Source organism: Chrysochloris asiatica, unplaced genomic scaffold (genome assembly GCF_000296735.1).
Source record: "Chrysochloris asiatica unplaced genomic scaffold, ChrAsi1.0 scaffold00171, whole genome shotgun sequence".
In the NCBI taxonomy this organism is placed as follows: Eukaryota; Metazoa; Chordata; class Mammalia; order Afrosoricida; family Chrysochloridae; genus Chrysochloris; species Chrysochloris asiatica.
Window position 1 is genome coordinate 5,603,931 of NW_006408689.1, and position 17,217 is coordinate 5,621,147.

Sequence of the window (17,217 nt, forward strand, 5' to 3'; positions counted from 1 at the left end):
GGCTCTGGGATACAGGGATCTAGGTATAGCTTGAAGAGGGTAAATAATACTAAAATCTTTGACTGCCTTATGAAAAAAAAAAAAAAAAAAGTAGGAACAGATGACCTCAGGACCATCAAGAAAGAAGAGCATGAGATGAGGCAGTAGCATGGAGAGAGAGAGAGCAGCTGCGGGCTTTCTAGCCCATGGACTAGCAAAGCTGAGCGCCTATGGGTAAGAGGCTGGCTTGCTGAATACGCCCATTGGCATTTACAGACTGGCAAAAGGAATTCTGTCCAGTCCTGGCATGTCACTGTAGGATAATCACTGGGTTACTAACCAAAAGGTCAATGGTTCAAGCCCACACTCTTCTTGGAAACCCTATAAAGGGTCAGTATGAGTGAGAATTGACTGAACAGTACTTAACAACAGCAAAGGAGATTTTTTTAACACTTGCCTGAACAGGGCATATGCTGAAGACAAGAGTGAGGTGTGCCTACAGTAAATCAGAGAAGAGGCATTGCTCACTGGAGAAGAGATGCATCTTGAGTTGTTGCTGATCCTAAATTGTACCCTATTCACTTCCCTAGTATAGCCCATAATCATGAATATCACCTCTGAGTACTGTGTGACCATTGCAATGGATTACTAACTCCAACAAAGAAATAACAGGATGCTGTGGGAGGGACGGTTAGTGTCAGAATTGGGTTAAAAAAGTTGAAGAGTGGAAGCACATCTGACTTTTCATAGGAATTGGCCTTGGGCTGATTTAGAGATTCATTCTCTTTCTCCATTGTTTGGAATCCTGGTGTAGCGCTATAGGATAAGCCCTGGACCACAAGGTCGATGTGAGCTGCAAAGCTTGCAGTTTAAACTCACGAACCACTCCTGGGAAACCCTATACAGGATTGCTAAGAGTCTGAACCAACTCGACAGCACTTAACAACATCCCCCAGTGAAGCTAGAGGAAGTCAGACAGTCTCACATGCTTTTTTTGCACTATATTATTCACAACAAAGCTTCAGAATATATGAAGGGATAACTGACTGAGCTAAAAAGAAATAAAAAATCCACAATCACACTTGGAAATTTCAACACTCTTCTTTTAATCAATAGAACAAGTATACAAATATTAAGTAAACATAGATAGGACCTAAAAAATAGCATTAACCAACTGGACCTACCATTTATAGAACACTCCAAACAGCAACAGATAATATATTCTTTTTAATTGTATAAGGACTTTCAATCACAATAAATTACATCCTAGGCCATAAATCAGGAGTCCTGACATGGCGCTATAGGATAAACACTGGACTGCTAACTACAAAATTGGCAGTTCAAATCCACCAGCTGCTCCTTGGAAACCCTATACAGGGTCACTATGAGTCGGAACTAACTTGGCAGCACTTAACAAGTGCCATAAATCAAGACTTAACAAATCTAAAAGGATTAAAATAGAAAATATTCTCTGACCATAACCAAATTAAACTAAAAATCAATATCACAAAGCTATTTATCTCCAAATTTCTAAATTATAAATCACACTTTTAAATAAGGTATGAGGGAATCCCTGAGTGGGAAAAATGGCTTTAAGAGTATTTGACTACTGGCAGAAAGATTGCTGTTGTTGTTGTTGTTAGGGGCCATCGAGTCGGTACCAACCCATAGCAACCCTATGCACAGCAAAACGAAACGCTGCCCAATCCTGGGCCAACCTCACTACTGTTGCCACGCTTGAGTCCATCGATGCTGCCACTTGTCCAATCCACCTCGTTGGGGTGGGGTCTTCCTCTTTTTCTCTGACCCTCCACCTTACCAAACATGATAGGCTTCTCTAGAGACTGGTCCCTCCTGACAACATGCCCAAAGTATGAGAGACGAAGTTTGGCCATCCTGGCCTCCAAGGAGGACTCTGGCTGCACTTCTTCCAAAACAGATCTATTGGTTCTTCTGGGAAGCCCATGGTACTTTCAATATTCTCCTCCAACACCATTAGTGGTTCTAATTTACTCCAGTGACTCAACTTTAAGCCAAAGAGCAGGTCAATATGGTGATCAAAACAACACCAGGAAAGTATGCATTTCCTTGACCAACCAACATATCTCCAAATGAAATAAAATATCCATTCCTTCCCTTGTGAAATGCCTAACTTTTAATGTTATCATGTCAGTTTTCTTTTCCTGTTTGCATTGCCCTTCTTGAGGACTTCAATATCAGACTATTAAAAGGTAGTCTCCATCATACCAACTTGCCCAACTCACTCAAATTCACCCCTCTGACTGCTACCACATTATTTTTCTTAAGTGACTATGTTACTGTTGTACAAATCTTCCTGACTGAATAATGAATTTCATGGTCCTTCACAATCTCACTATGGTGGTAGTGTGTCCGTAGAGTCAGTTCCAACTCATAGCGACTCTGAACATGGTTTCCGAGGCTGTAAATCTTTACAGGAGCAGAAAGCTTCATCTTTCTCCTGTGGAATGGCTGGTAGTTTCGAATGGCTGATCTTGAGGTTAGCAGCCCTACTCATAACCACTACGCTAACAGAGCTCCTTAAATGGAGGAGACATTTCAGCCATGGAAAACAATTTATCATTCCCTAGAATATGGACCAAACCTTATCTGCTTCCTTCCTTTGAAATGTCATCTTACCCTCCATTTCTTTCTCTGGTACTTTATATGTTTTCAGATCATACAGTCATAGTTTGTATTAGTAATGCTCTTCTCCACTAAAGAGTTCCTGAAAAACTGCTGTATTTTGCTGATCATTGTACTCTCATTATCATTTAAGCAGTATTGCAGACAGTAAATATTCAAGCATCTGTTAAAGTCAACCAAGCATGTATTACTGTATCTGCTGATGACTTATAGCAAGGGGTTACATACATGCTAGGAGAGGTATTCAAAGACCTGTGGACCTTCCGTCTGAAAATTCTATCTGAAATGCTCTATAAACACAAACGTGTGACAGTGTTGGAGAAACTATGGTCTTCATTTTAATTTCAACTAGTCCTTACATAGGTTAATAGTAAAAGAACCATTTAATGCCATAATCCAGAGTTAATGGATTTTTGACAAAGGTTCCCAAACCATTCCATATGAAAACTATTGTCTCTAGAATAAATGGAGTTGGAAAGCCTGGATATACACAAACAAAAAATTAAGGTTGGCCTTTACCTCACACCATATAAAAAATGAATGGAAAGTGGACTAAAGAGAACAAAAGGAAAAATAGAAAAATTGGACTTTAGACTGAAATTTTGTACTTCAAAGAAAACCAGCAGGAAAGTAAAAAGACAACTCACAAAATGGGAGAAAACCTTTACAAATTACATATCTGATAAAGTACTTGCAGCTAAAATACATAAAGAATTCTTACAACTCAGTTAATACCCCCTTCTAAAACTGAAACTCAAAGGGAACCTAATGAGCAGTCTACTATACTAACTGGTAAACATCGGGCCGACTTGTGAGTAGAAGTGGGGGAAAGGCAGCAGTGAAGACATGGGCTGAGTCTGGCCTTGTTCCACTGATACCCGTTGACCTCAAGACGAGAGAGAGAAGAGGAAGGGTTGGCTGGTCTGAAGTTTAGGGAGCTGTGTGAATTCCTGAGCCCATGGGCACTGACCTAGAGCTCAGAGTGAAGCGGCCAGCTGGTCTGAAATATGGGAAAGTATGTATAAACTCCCAAACTTGTGGCTAGTGCCGATTTGACCTAGCTTAGATGGCTAGCTGACCAGAACTAGACCAGATAAAGACAAAGATACTTGATACTGTGAGCAAGTGTAAATTGCTACAATTTGATGAACGAGACCTTTGCTTATGGCTGCCATTGCTCAAAATTCCAAACAGAAGGGAAGGATTCTTCATATCAAGTAAGAAGCTTGTTTCCTCAGTGCACTGGGTTGGTAGGGAAGGACACTCTAGACACTATCAAAAATTGGGGTGGGCAATTCAAAAATGGGCACATGACATGAACAGACACTTCACTGAGGAGGAGATCCAGGCAGCCAACAAACATATGAAGAAATGTTCACGATCACTAGCCACTGTTGTTAAGCACCGTCAAGTCAATTCTGACCCATAGTGACCCTATATAGGGTTTCCAAGGAACAGCCGGTAAGCTTGAACTACTGACCTTTGCAGTTCAAATGGCTTTGCAATCTGGCACATTAACCCACAGTGCCACACCAAGACTCCATTGCTGTTGTGTTGTGATGTGCCCTCGAGTCAATTCCAACCCACAGTGACTCTGTACAGGGTTTCCAAGGAGCAGCTGGTGAGCTTAAACCACCGACCTTGCAATTCAAACAACTTTACAGTCTGATGCATTAGCCCACAGCGCCACACCAGGACGCCATTAAAGAGATGTAAATCAAAACAGCAATGAAATATCATCTCACACCAGCAATAACAGCAAAGATAAAAAAAGTAGAAGACAGTAAATGCTGTTGAGGATGCAGAGAGACTGGGACCCTCCTACATTGCTGGTAGAATTGCAAAATGGTCCAACCACTCTGGAAAGAAATATGGTGCTTCCTCAGAAGTTGGAAACAGAAACATCTTATGATCCAGCAATTCCTCTACTTGGTATTTACCCACAAGAAATACGAGCCATAACATGAGTTATGAGATATATGCACACCAATGTTCATAGCAGCACTATTTGCAATAGCAAAAAGGATGAGATAGCCTAAGTGCCCATCAATTGAAGAATAGATAAACAAACTGTGGTACATACACACAATGGATACTATGCTACCTTGAAGAACAACAAAGAAGCTGCAAGCCACCACATAACATGGATGAACCTTGAGGACAATTATGCTGAGTGAAATTAGTCACAAAAGGAGAAATACTGCATAGGACCATTATAGTAAAGACTAAGAAAAAGAACCCACCCAAAAGGGGGTTGAAATCTATATATATAATTGCTGATCACTGGGATATATGGGATGAGATGAGGGGAGGGAGGGAGCAGAGGTTAGAGCACAGGGTTGGGAATAGACACAGGAGAGCCTGGGTGCTGGGGGGGAGGGGGACTGGCAATACACAAGAAGGGGGAGGGGAAAAGAAGAACAAGGCTGATGGGAGAACAGTTAGGCCAGAAATATCACAATAAAAAGCTTGTAAGTCCATCCTCAGCCTATAACTGATTGGAATACGTTAAAGGGGGCTAGAAGTTGCCTGGTGAAAGAGGCTTCCTGTGGAGCCTCTGCACTGCATAAGACCATAGGTGGAATCCTGAACCACATCCAGAATCATCTGAGGTGGGAAATTTCCACTTGAAAGGACAAGCAAACCAGCCTGGTGTGGCTAGAAGAACAGAAGATACTTCGTGAAAGAAAGATCGGCAGGAAAAATCAAAAACAGTAATGGCAGTCTGATTTACTACTACAAGAACAAGCAAGCTGTTTGCCAGGAAGCCATCAAGGCAAGTGGTCGGGTTCCCTCAGAGCAAATCCCTTTCAAGACTAAGACTCAAGGGGAATACATGAGCAGGCATATAGTCTGGCTGGTGACCACGGTGGTCACTGATAAGGGGAAGAGGGGAAAAAACAGCAATGAAGTTAGGAGCTAAATACAACCACATTCAATAGACTCCTGTGAACCCAGGTGGAGACCAGGTTGGCCAGCAGTATAGCAACACCTGGGGACTACTGGGCCCAGAGGCAGTGGCATGGCCATGGAGGACTAGAGCAGAGAGTGAAGCATCCAGCTTATATGAAGTGAGGGGATATGCACAAGAACACCCATACTTGCAGATAGTACCCACTTGACCTGGCTTCAATGGCTGGATATCAGAACTTGACTAGAAGAAAGATGAGGGGGAAAAAAGAGTAACCTGTTATAATTTGATGAACTTTACCTATACTTATGGATGTAGTAGCTCAAAAAAGGGAACAAATCTTTACAGCATGGATCACTCCCACCCCTCATACACAGGGCTGACAGGGATAGGCAACTTACAAAATGACTACCCAAAATGGGGGGTGGGAGGGAGGCAAGAAGTGACTGGCTCACAAGCTTTTAAGAGGAAGCCCAGTTCCAGACAGGGCGGGGGAAGATGGAATCTCCACTGAATGATTTCCAATCTGTTGGGATGGGGCTAATAAAAGGAGATGGGGTTCAATAGTGAACAACTGCTATCAGGACTGACTGTGAGGGTCGGAAATGTAAAAGTAGATGTTTTGTAATAAAAGGAGGGAGTAATTGATTTTACAGTCCAGGAGCGGAGGTTCCTGGGACCATCAAGGGAGAAGAGTGGAGTGCAGGACCCTACCCAGAGAAGCAGTGACACCAGAAATGGAGGCAGAGATGATGACGTAGACAGATGGAATGGCTGGGGACACTGGACTCAGGGAGGGAGAGAGGCTGTGTGCTGACAGCCAGGGAGCAGGCCTGTGGGGTGTACCCTTTGGTTGTTTGATGATGCATGGAGAGGGCTGAAATCATGGCAATGAACAAAATACAATAGGATGAATGTAAAACTGATATTCTCCCATGTAAACCCACATAATTCACAATAAAAACTTAAAAAAAAACACTGGGGTGGGGGTGTTATAAAGGCACAAAGTGGCTGGCTTACATGCTTTTTCGCAAGTGTGTTTAATTTCAGAATGAGGGAGCTAAGGTAGAATCCTCACTGAATAGTTTTCCTCTTATCCAGATGGATCTGGTGAAAGAGGATGAGGGATGGTGGTGACAGGATTTCATGATTCAATTGTGAGTAACAGCAGTGTTCATTGTGATTGTCACAACTATGATTATAGGAGATGTATAACTAAAAGGGGGTAGGTAATTAACCTTTTATTTCCGGTACAGAGAATCTCAGGACCATCAAGAAGGAAGAGCGTGAGTAAAGCATGAGATCCTACCTAGAAAAGTGGCGACAGCAGAGACAGTGGCAGAGGTAATGGCTTGGAGAGACAGAGCAACTGAGGGCTCTAGGTCCATAGGAGGCTAGCTTGCAGAACATGCCCTTTGGACATTTAAATGAATATATATTTTTTGTTTTGTATGTGTACATCAAATACTTTTGCTTTCTTCATTTGTGAAATATACACTATAAAGGGGAAGTCACAGGGAGGAAGTAGGATAGCTGTTGTTACAGAAAGGAGATTGTAATCATTGAAATGAAACGAAGTGTAGACTTTGTTGAATGTAAAGACGATGATCTTGTCTGTTAACCTTCACTCAATTCACAATAAAAACTTAAAAAACACAACTCAATTAATAAAAAAATAAATCCAATTAAAAAATGGGTATACAATTCTCCAACAAAGATATCTTAATGCCCAATACAGCATAAGTCATCAAGGAAATGCAACTCATAATCAAAATCAGATACCACTTCACACCCACCATGATAACTGCAATCAAAATGTTAGATACTCAGTGTCAAGGGTGTGGAGAAATCAGAACCTTATATACTGCTGGCAGTAATGGAAAATGGTGTAGCCACCTTAGAAAAGTTTGTCTGTTTCTCAAAAAACTGCACAGAGTTACGATGTTGTTATTAAGTGCTACCAAGTCAGTTCCAGGCTAGCAGTTCAAACTGTCCTTGAGGTGGAGTGCTTATCCTAGGGCACCACATCAGGACTCCAAAATTGGAATATGACCCAGCAATTCCAAGCCTATAGATAAATATAGATAGCTAGATAGATCCCCCAAGAGAAATAAAAACATATGTCCAAAAAAAACTTGTATACAAATGTTTACAGAAGCATTATTCATAACAGTCAAAAGACAGAAACAACCTAAATGTTCATCAAGGGACAAACAAAATGTGATAATATACCCATACCATGGAATATTACTTGCCCATAAAAAGGAATGAAATACTAATACATACTACATAAATGAACATGAACCCTAACAACATGCCAAGTTAAAGAAGCCAGTCACAAGAGACTCCATATTAAATGATTTCATTTACATATAAATCAGGAATAGAATAATCTACAGAGACAGAGAAATTTGTGATTGCTCGGGACTGGGACAGCATGGGAAATATGGGATGGCAGCTAAAGTGTAAATGGTTCCTTTTTGAGGTGATGAAAATGAACAAAAAATGACTATGGTGATGATTGCACATAACTAAAAAATCACAGAATTGTACTTTAAGTAGACATGGTATGTGAATTATATCTCAATAAAGCATTCAAAACAAAAGGTGAACAATATGAATTTCCTGGGGATCCCCCCAATTCTATCTACTACTCCATGATATTTTAGGGCAAACACCTTTATGCTAGGGATTGTTTCATTTAAAGAAAAAGCAGTATTCATAAACAATGTAAAGCCATGCCTCTGAAGATACCAAAAAGAACAAGTTTTTGCTAGACTCCTACCCTTCTCATTCCTTTCCCTGTCCCAACCATTTTCTTGTTTTATAATCACAACAAAAACCTACATTAGGGTTGTGAAATATATTTTTATTTGCTGATATATCTTGATGTGGCTGTTTTCAGTTTTTAAAGGAAAGGAGTCCAATACTGGGTTTAAAAATATACACATTAAACACAAATGCAAACTAAGTTATAAAGGCATGTAATTTTTTTTACTTAATGTACATATTTTTTGGTTTAACAGTTATGCCACTCAACTGTCTAAAATGTGAGTTTCACTTATGAGGACTTCAAATTACCCTTCCTTCCTCTCCCCAATTAAAATACTGTCAAACAAAGTATCTACATACTAAAGACTATTTGAAAGTTCTGCTTGTCTTTACTTTCAAGACATTCATTTGTGAGGGTAAGTCAAAAAGCAATGCTAGTAGGGTTCCAGTTCATCTATGTATTTATTTATTTATTATTTCAAACAAAATGTGTTTAAACATGTCTGTGTTCACTGGATGGCAGCAGACAAGTTCTCTCAGTCATACACTTGTCTTACACATACCAAGGGTCCTTAAAAACAAAAAAGGTCCAGCCAAAACTGGTTTCTGAAGGGGTCTGCGAGGCCAGATGAATTCAATGCACAGAGGTCAATTTAGCAGGTTATGGCAACAGATTCTGAGATTCCCAAGTGGTTCTCCTGATAGTATTTTCTTGAAGGACACAAGACAATAAGGGGGGTTTATTATACAAAAGTTTTAACTGAAAATTGCATTGGAAAGCAAAAGACCAAGAAACATGCAAAGAAGAATTGTTTTCTAACACATAAATGCACCTTATCATTCTGCAACGGTAGTAAAGGATGTCCTATGAGAATTTTGCTAGTAAACTTTACCTTATCTAATCTACAGCCCTTATTTTGCCCCTTAATAATGCTTTTTGTACCCCAAACTCAAAGAACATCGAAAAGGAACATAATTTGATTATCTCAAGGATGCCAAATACTTTGACATGGTGTAAATCAGAGTGTAGAATTCTTCAGGGAAGGGTTGTTGTGTGCTATCGTGCCAGTTCTGACGCAAAGAAACCCTATATAGGATTTTGGAGGCTGTAAATGTTTATGAGAACAGAAAGCCTCATTGTTTTCCTACTGGTGGATTTCAACTGCTGACCTTTCAGTTAGCAGCTTGATGCATTACTTGCTATGCCACTCAGGTTCCTCAGGGAAGGGTTGTTGTGCTGTTTCCAGAGCTATAGATCTTTACGGGAGCAGAAAGTCTCATCTTTCTCCCACGGAGTGCCTGGTAGTTTGCACTGCTAACCACAACCCAGCTCAAAATCCACTACACTACCAGGGAAGAGTTAGAGAGATGGAAATGTACAGACTAGATGGAGAATATGTCGAGAAACAATCATTTCATATTTTGATATTTTTGTTTAATAAAGCTTTCTATGATTTTGTAGCAATACTTTCTGACCTATCCTCCAACAAGGCTTAATTATAACTGGTTAACAATTACTCAGAATAACACCTGCATTTGAATTCTCTAGGGTCCTGAAAATCCGAATGTAGTCTTAAGAAGTAGAAGTGAAGGCATCAAGGAGTTTGTTGTTAGTTGCCCTGGAGTCATTCCTACTCAGGGGAACCATTGTGTGCAAAGTAGAACTGTAACCTTTCCGAATCAGAAGGCAGGCCAGTTTTGTAAGGCACTGTGGATGAGTTTGAACTACCAACCTGGCTTGCTACTGACGATACTTAACCATGTGCTCCACCCTGATCTCCCTTAGTACCAGAAGAGTTTGTTAAAAATGCACCACAGCCCTACAGAATCAGAATTTGCACTTCAACAAGATTTCTAGGTGATTTGTGTGCACATCAGAATTTGAAAAGCACTGATCTAGACATGAGAAACACTAATATTGAGGGTTATTAGAAGTGCAGGTTATTGTGAGGCACAAGCATCTGCATTTTAACAAGAATTCTATGGATTTTGTAGCACCCCCAAGATTGTGCTGCACTGTTTAAAAATAAGTGAAGAACTGAAAATGCATTTGGAGCAATTTTGGTGTGCTGAGAGTTACTGCTATATATCCTGTGTCAAACAGAAAAATAAATTCTGAATTTACAAATCTGTTACACTTGTTTCTTAGAATAACCTGAATGAGACCATGAAAATAAAGAGGTCTAAACAAACAATCAAAAACATTATTTACAACTTTCACAGTGCACAAACCAAGATAAATTTAAAGTATTCATAATCAAACTTCCATAGACTTTTATTGACAAAAACACAAGTACCGTACTCTTTCTTAAGAGCCCCATCCACAGAGAAAATACAGTCTACAGTTAAGCAGATTAATACTTGTGTTCCTTTTAGTCAACTCTAAAAGACCTAAGTTAAATAGAATGCTTATAGTGTTTCTAGGACACTCCTCCTTCAATTAAATTTGTTCCAAACCTTGCTGATGAAAATCTTTGTATCTCCCAAAGGCAAAGGTCTTTAGAATGCTACAGAAACACTAACTTTTGACATAGGTACAGTATGTATAAAGAAGTGGTTGTTGTTCGACTCATAGACACTCTGTATAGGATTTCTGAGGGTGTAAATCCTTACAGGAGCAGAAAGCTCATCTTTCTTCCGTGGAACAGGTGGTAGTTTTGAACTGCTGACCTTGAGGTTAGCAGCCCGATGCGAATCACTACGCTACCAGAGATCCTTGTACAAAGAACTAAAAGAATATTAACCCCAAGATGTATATCCTGCATGATAATTTTGACTAATGTTTACATGTTGTTTTGACAATCCAGTAGCATTAACTAACTGAATGCAAATGTTGAAGGTTCTGCAAGAGACACAAAGATGATCAAGACATTATCCCTGGCCCCAGCAAGTATACAGTAGTCTGACGGGAGGTGGGATTTGGCGAGAAACTGGCACAAACAACTAGCAAAATACGGTCAGTGCTGAAACCGGTTTCTGGAAGTTGCAGGTTAATTGAATTTTAGCTAATCGGTATTTTATAGTCAATTCCAATTGATCTGGAGCAGAGCTGACCAGCAGAAGAAAGCTTACCTCCTTGCAATGAAGTACAACCCAGGTAAACAACATTCTGGGAAATTTGCCTACATTTTAATACACATACAAACAATTACAATCAGGCTATGAAGTGGGTGTGCACTCAGCAAACGCAATCCAATTTAAACGGGAAATGAACATAGGAGATATAATACAGTGAGGTTCACAGAGGGTGCTTCCTTTGACAAAAACAGGAACACTCAGCTTGAAAGATCGCTGACCATGCGAGGAAAGAGGAAAAGGTGGTGGAGATCTGTTTTTATTTCTCCCCTGGTAGGTTACCCCAAAGCAAAACCCCAACCAAGTTTCCTGTACTGCTCTCTCCCTTCAACTTTATATTTCATAAACAACAATGACCTCTCAAAAGTTTAAGATTTAAAGACAACAAAACATGGGCAAATGCATTTATCTCCTTAATAGTCCAAAACAAAAGCACTTCCCTTAAGGAGTACTTGCAGTCCACTAAGTGCCAAGACAGGGAAAAGCGCATCCACCCGGTCCACACTGATCCTCGGCCACTGAGCGCTCACTTCAGTCCTCTCGCCTTTCGGGGGCACCCCCTCCCATAGGAAAAAAAAAGCAAGCACGTCTCCAAAGGGCTGCTGAGGCCCCCGGGGTGCACGGTGAGGTTTGCTGGAACCCACACCACCACCTTCTCCGGCTTGGAAAAAGGTGCTGTGCAAGTGACACCAACGAAGGCCAGCTGAGCGGAGAAAGGGTGCTGCGATGATCTGTCTGGCCCCGGCCCCCTCGGAGGATCAGGTTGGCGCCCGGGGCGGCTGGCTGGCTGATCTCCTAAGAAGGGGGCCAGGCCACGCCATCCCAGTCCAACTCCTGCCCACTGACAGGTACCCAAGGTGGGGCCGGCGTCACAGGTGTCGACCGACCAGGTCCTTGCAAACCCGGGGGGTGGGGAGAGACAAGTCGGGGTAGAGGAAAGGCACTAAAGGGCGATACGCGCGGCAGCGGCGGCACTCAGCACTCTCGGATACGTGCGGTCTCACCTCCAGAGTGGAGACAGTGCTAGTGAATAGATCCTCGCCGTCTTCCAGCTCTTCAAAGTCAGTGGTCTTCCCATCTACCAGTGGAGGAGGCTCCCTTTCGGCCGCCATCTTCGCTCGTCCAGACGATTGCGCTAGCGGGGCCTCGCAGACCTGTCACGTGAGCACGCAAGGCTGGCTCGCGCGGGGCCGGCCTGCTCCCCTACCTCCCCAGCCCGCCTCTCGCGGCCACGCCCAGCAACGCTAAGCCCCGCCTCCGACCTCGTGACAGCAACTGCCTGACCAGCTTGCTCAGCCCCGCCCCTTTGCCTTTCCCCTGTATGCTGAGCAAATATTTCTGAGAAACTGGATTATATGAAGAAAAATGTAGCATCAGAATTGGAGGAAGAGTCATTAATAACCTGCCATATGCAGATGATACAACCTTGCTTGCTGAAAGCAATGAGGACTTACAATAGTTGCTGATGAAAATTGAAGACCACAGCCTTCAGTATGGGTTGAGCCCCGATGTAAAGAAAATAAAATTCCTCACCACTGGTCCATTAAACAACATCCATATAAAAGAAGGAAAAAATTGAAGTGGTCAAATACTTCATTTTGATTCAAGAAATCAAACATTAGGCAAATCTGCTGCACAAGACCTCTTTAAAGTGTTGAAGAGCAAAGATGTCAGTTGGAGAACCAAGATGTGCCTGACCCAAGCCATGGTCGATAACCTCATGGTGGTGGTGTGGAGTTGGTTCTTAACTCATAGCTACTCTGTGTAGGGTTTTTGAGGCTGTACATCTTTACAGGAGCAGAAAGCCTCATCTTTCTCATGCAGAATCACTGGTAGTTTTGAACTGCTAACTGTGAGGTTAGCAGCCCGACTGGTAACCACCATGCTACCAGAGTTCCTGAGTAACCTCATATGCGTGTGAAACTTGGACAGTGAATAAGGAAGACTGTAGAAGAATTGATGCATTTGAGTTATGTTGTTGGAGGAGAGTATTAAAAGTACCATGGACTGCCAAAAGAACAAACAAATCTGTGTTGGAAGAAATGCAGCTAGAGTGCTCCTTGGAAGCCAGGATGGCTAACTTTGTCTCTCATACATATTATCAGGAGGGACCGGTCGATAGAGAAGAATATCATGTTTGGTAAAGTGGAGGGTCAGAGAAAAAGATGAAGCCCCCATGAGATGAATTGGCACAATGACAGCAGCAATGGGCTCAAGTGTAACAACAATTGTGAGGTTGGTGCAGGACCAGGCAGTGTTTCATTCTGTTGAGTATAGTGTCACTATGAGTCAGTACCAACTCATTGGCACCTAACCACAACAACCTCCAAGACTGGCTCAAGGTCTTTTCATGAAGGCTTCTCAAGTTGAGTTTCCTACCTATACCAAGTTGCCATAATGACATCTGTGGGAAACTCTTGCACTTTTGTTACCGCATCACCTTAGCAGGAGTAGGCCAAGCGATTCTCTTGATACTAACAGATTTCAAGTGTCTTTTAGGAAGTGAAGGAGTTTGAGGATCACAAGTTTTCAGGCTCATTGGATTACATGCAGCTGGAGAAGAATATTATTGGTGGAAGAGAGGTGCCTACTTAAGTCTCTGTAGCTCTTCCCATATAACTTTCTGTCCTATAGAAATGTTCTATATGTGCTCTGTGCAATTCAGTAGCCATTGGCCAAGTTGGTCACTGAACAGTTGAAATGTGGCTGGTGTGACTCGGGAACTAAGTTTCAACTTTTATGTAATTCTAATTAAAGTCTAAAAAGCCTTTTCTGGTGAGTAGTAACCTATTGGACAGTGCAACTCTGAATAATGTGTTACTTAAGGTTCATTCTGATTTAATGAAACACGGTTTTCCTCAATAAACTGAAAGAAAGCAAGAAAGTCTAGGGAAGTAACCATTAGGAAAACTGTTGGATGGTTGGTAATAGCATCAGGACAAGGTCTTTTGAAGACCTTAGGCTTCAGTGACCACTGCACATCATCATCAACATTGAAAAAAAAAAAAAAAATGGGTGGAAGTATTATGAAAGCTAAAAATTGCTATACCAATGCAAGTTATATCCTTGATAAAATGAAAGCTCACGTGTATATAACAACCTGGAATTATAATAGCACTGAAGGAAGAAAAAAAGAAAAAGCTTCACAGGAATTTCTTAGAAATTGAGTACAAACCTTCAACCCTCTAGGTCCAGAGAGTTGTACTGTCTATGTACAGAAATTCAGCCTCTCTGGACTTAAAAATAAATAAATAAATAAGGATTAAAGCAAAAGTTTTCTCTTTTTGCTAGGATTTCTCCAATTCCAGTTTCTAAAGTAAAACACCAAACCCATTGCTGCTGAATTGTTTGCAACTCAGAGAATCCTATAGGATAGACTAGAGTGGTCCCACAGAGTCTCCAAGGCTGTACTCTTTAAGGGGCCCTAATGGTTAAGGGGTCTTGGTGTGGCGCTATTAGCTAATGTGCTAGACTGCAAAGCCATTTGAATTGCAAAGTCGACAGTTCAAGCTCACCAGCTGCTCCTCGGAAACCCTATACAGGGTTGCTATGGGTTGAAACTGACTCAACAGCACTTAACAACAACAATAGTTAAGTGGAGTCCTGGTGTGGTGCTGTAGGTTAATGCACCAGACGGCAAAGCTGTTTGAACTGCAAGGTTGGCAGTTCAAGCTCACCAGCTGCTCCTCAGAAACCCTATTCAGGGTCGCTATGGGTTAGAGCCCAACTCGATGACACTTCACAACAACAACAATGGTTAAGTGGTCAATCTGCTTCCATAAAGATTCAGAGTTTTGGAAACTCTGTGAGGGCAGTTGTACTTTGTTTTTACAGAGTCCCTTGAGTTAGGCTTGATGACGATGTTTTTTGTTTTGGTTTTTTGATTCTTTACAAAAGCAGACTGCCATAGGTTTCTCTAGCAGAGCAGCTGGTAGGTAGGTTCAAGCTGCTGACCTTCTGAGTGTTTAAACACTAGACTACCATGGCTGCTTTCCAGAGCCACTGCTGTCTCTGCCTGCCTGTAAGAACTGACTTGCAGAGACACATTCCCTGGCCTACACTCCATCAGCTATCGATACTCTGGAATCTGTCAGCAATCTTCAAAACTTACAACCTGGCTTGAGATGGTATCGATTTTTTTTCTGTACCTCTGCTTATTGCTTCATAGCAACCCTGCACAGGGTTTCTGAGGCTGTAAATCTTTACGGCAGCAGAAAGCCTCATCTTTCTCCTGCGGAACAGCTGGTAGTTTTGAACTGCTGACCTTACGTTTCACAGCCCGATTCGTAACCACTACGCTTACTACTTTATGCCTTATGCCATGGATGTTTAATATTCCCAACTTACCTTTTTTAGTGAACAACTGAATTAGTTGGAATGTAGGTTTTCTTGCTATTAGTGCAGACCCATATTAACAATGGCTTGAAAAACATAGAAATTTAATAATCTATCATGTAGGATCTGAACTAAGGAGCCGTAGAAGTACAGTGGATTATGAGATAGGTTGCTAACCACAAGGTCAGCAGTTAGAATCTACCAGCTGCTCTGAGGGAGAAAGATGAGGCTTTCTGATTCTGGAGAGATTTACAGCCTCAAAAACCCTATACAGGATCGTTGTAAATCAGAACCGACTTGGTGACACAAACACCAGGATCAGAACTGGTTTGAAGTTTTCATGAAATTATCCAGGGATGCTAGATAATTACCCACCATAGGGTATAATCTCTCCCTCATGGTCAAAGTTAGCTTAAAGAAAGGAAGAAAAGGGAAACAGAATGATATGTCCTTCCCTTTAAAGGCACAGTTCCAGAAACTACACACACCCTTTTGTCCAGTTCATTAGTCATAAGGCCATCCCTTGCTACAAGACAGACTAGGAAACACAGTGACCATCCTCCCACCCACACATACCACGCTCCCCCAAAGAAGAAGAGACTGGTGGGGATAAAGGGAAACCAGTGGTCTCTGCTATAAACATCTACACACTTTTCTTCATAGGAGAACATCTGCATTTGTTTCTGGGTAAACAGAGCTCTCCCACCCACAACTGTAACTCTACTTCAACTCAGTAATGGAGTGCCTGAGCAAAGTCAAATCAAACAGCGTGCATGCCTTAGTTATAGTGACTGATAGGTCAGGAATGCTGGTGTTTTCCCCAAACTTTCAGACACTTCTGTTGGTTCTTCTTTTCCTACTCAACCTAAAGTTTGTGAGCTAGCATTGAAAAAATTATCTTGCTATTTTTCGCAGCTTTTCTTTTTCTTTCATCCATTGCTTTTTAGTTCCATTTTCTCTGAAGTCCCAAATTTAATAATCACCTTCTCTAATCTTTACCCAGATTGATAAGAATATTTAAAAAATAAATTCCAACTTCTGACTGAAGAAACTCTAAATTCATTATTTCTACTCCCAACTAGATTCTCCACGTTGCCAAGAAACCATAATGTGTTTCTTTCCCAACTTTTCAACTATTCTTCTCAGAAAGGGTTCTAAAAATTCATTTTCTGCCCAAGTCTTTATCCTACCACTTTTTGTTCCTTATTTTCATCAGCTGACTCAGTCTCCTCATTCAATGACAAAATTAAATCTACTGAATTAATTCTTCCACTTTCAAGCATGATTGAAGTTCTCTTCTCTCTGTGCTGTGTATATTTCTAATGTTGTTAAGTGTCATCAAGCTGGTTATGACTTACAGCAAACTGTATAGCATTTCCAAGGAATAGTTGGTGGGTTTGAACTACTGACCTTGCAGTTAGCAGTCCAATGCTTATACTAAAGTGCCACACTAAGACTCTGCCTACTTCTATAACACATGT

The 17,217-nt window shown here is 41.3% G+C and overlaps 1 protein-coding gene across 1 annotated transcript in view; it reads right to left on the reverse strand.

Annotated features, from left to right (window-relative positions):
• Window positions 1–12,513, reverse strand: part of SNX2 (sorting nexin 2) — a 102,654-nt gene extending 90,141 nt beyond the window's left edge. The window contains exon 1 of the mRNA XM_006871642.1: window positions 12,406–12,513. Within this exon, the coding sequence (XP_006871704.1) occupies window positions 12,406–12,513 (108 nt within the window). The remainder of the gene's footprint in view (window positions 1–12,405) is intronic.
• Between the last annotated feature and the right edge of the window lie 4,704 nt (window positions 12,514–17,217).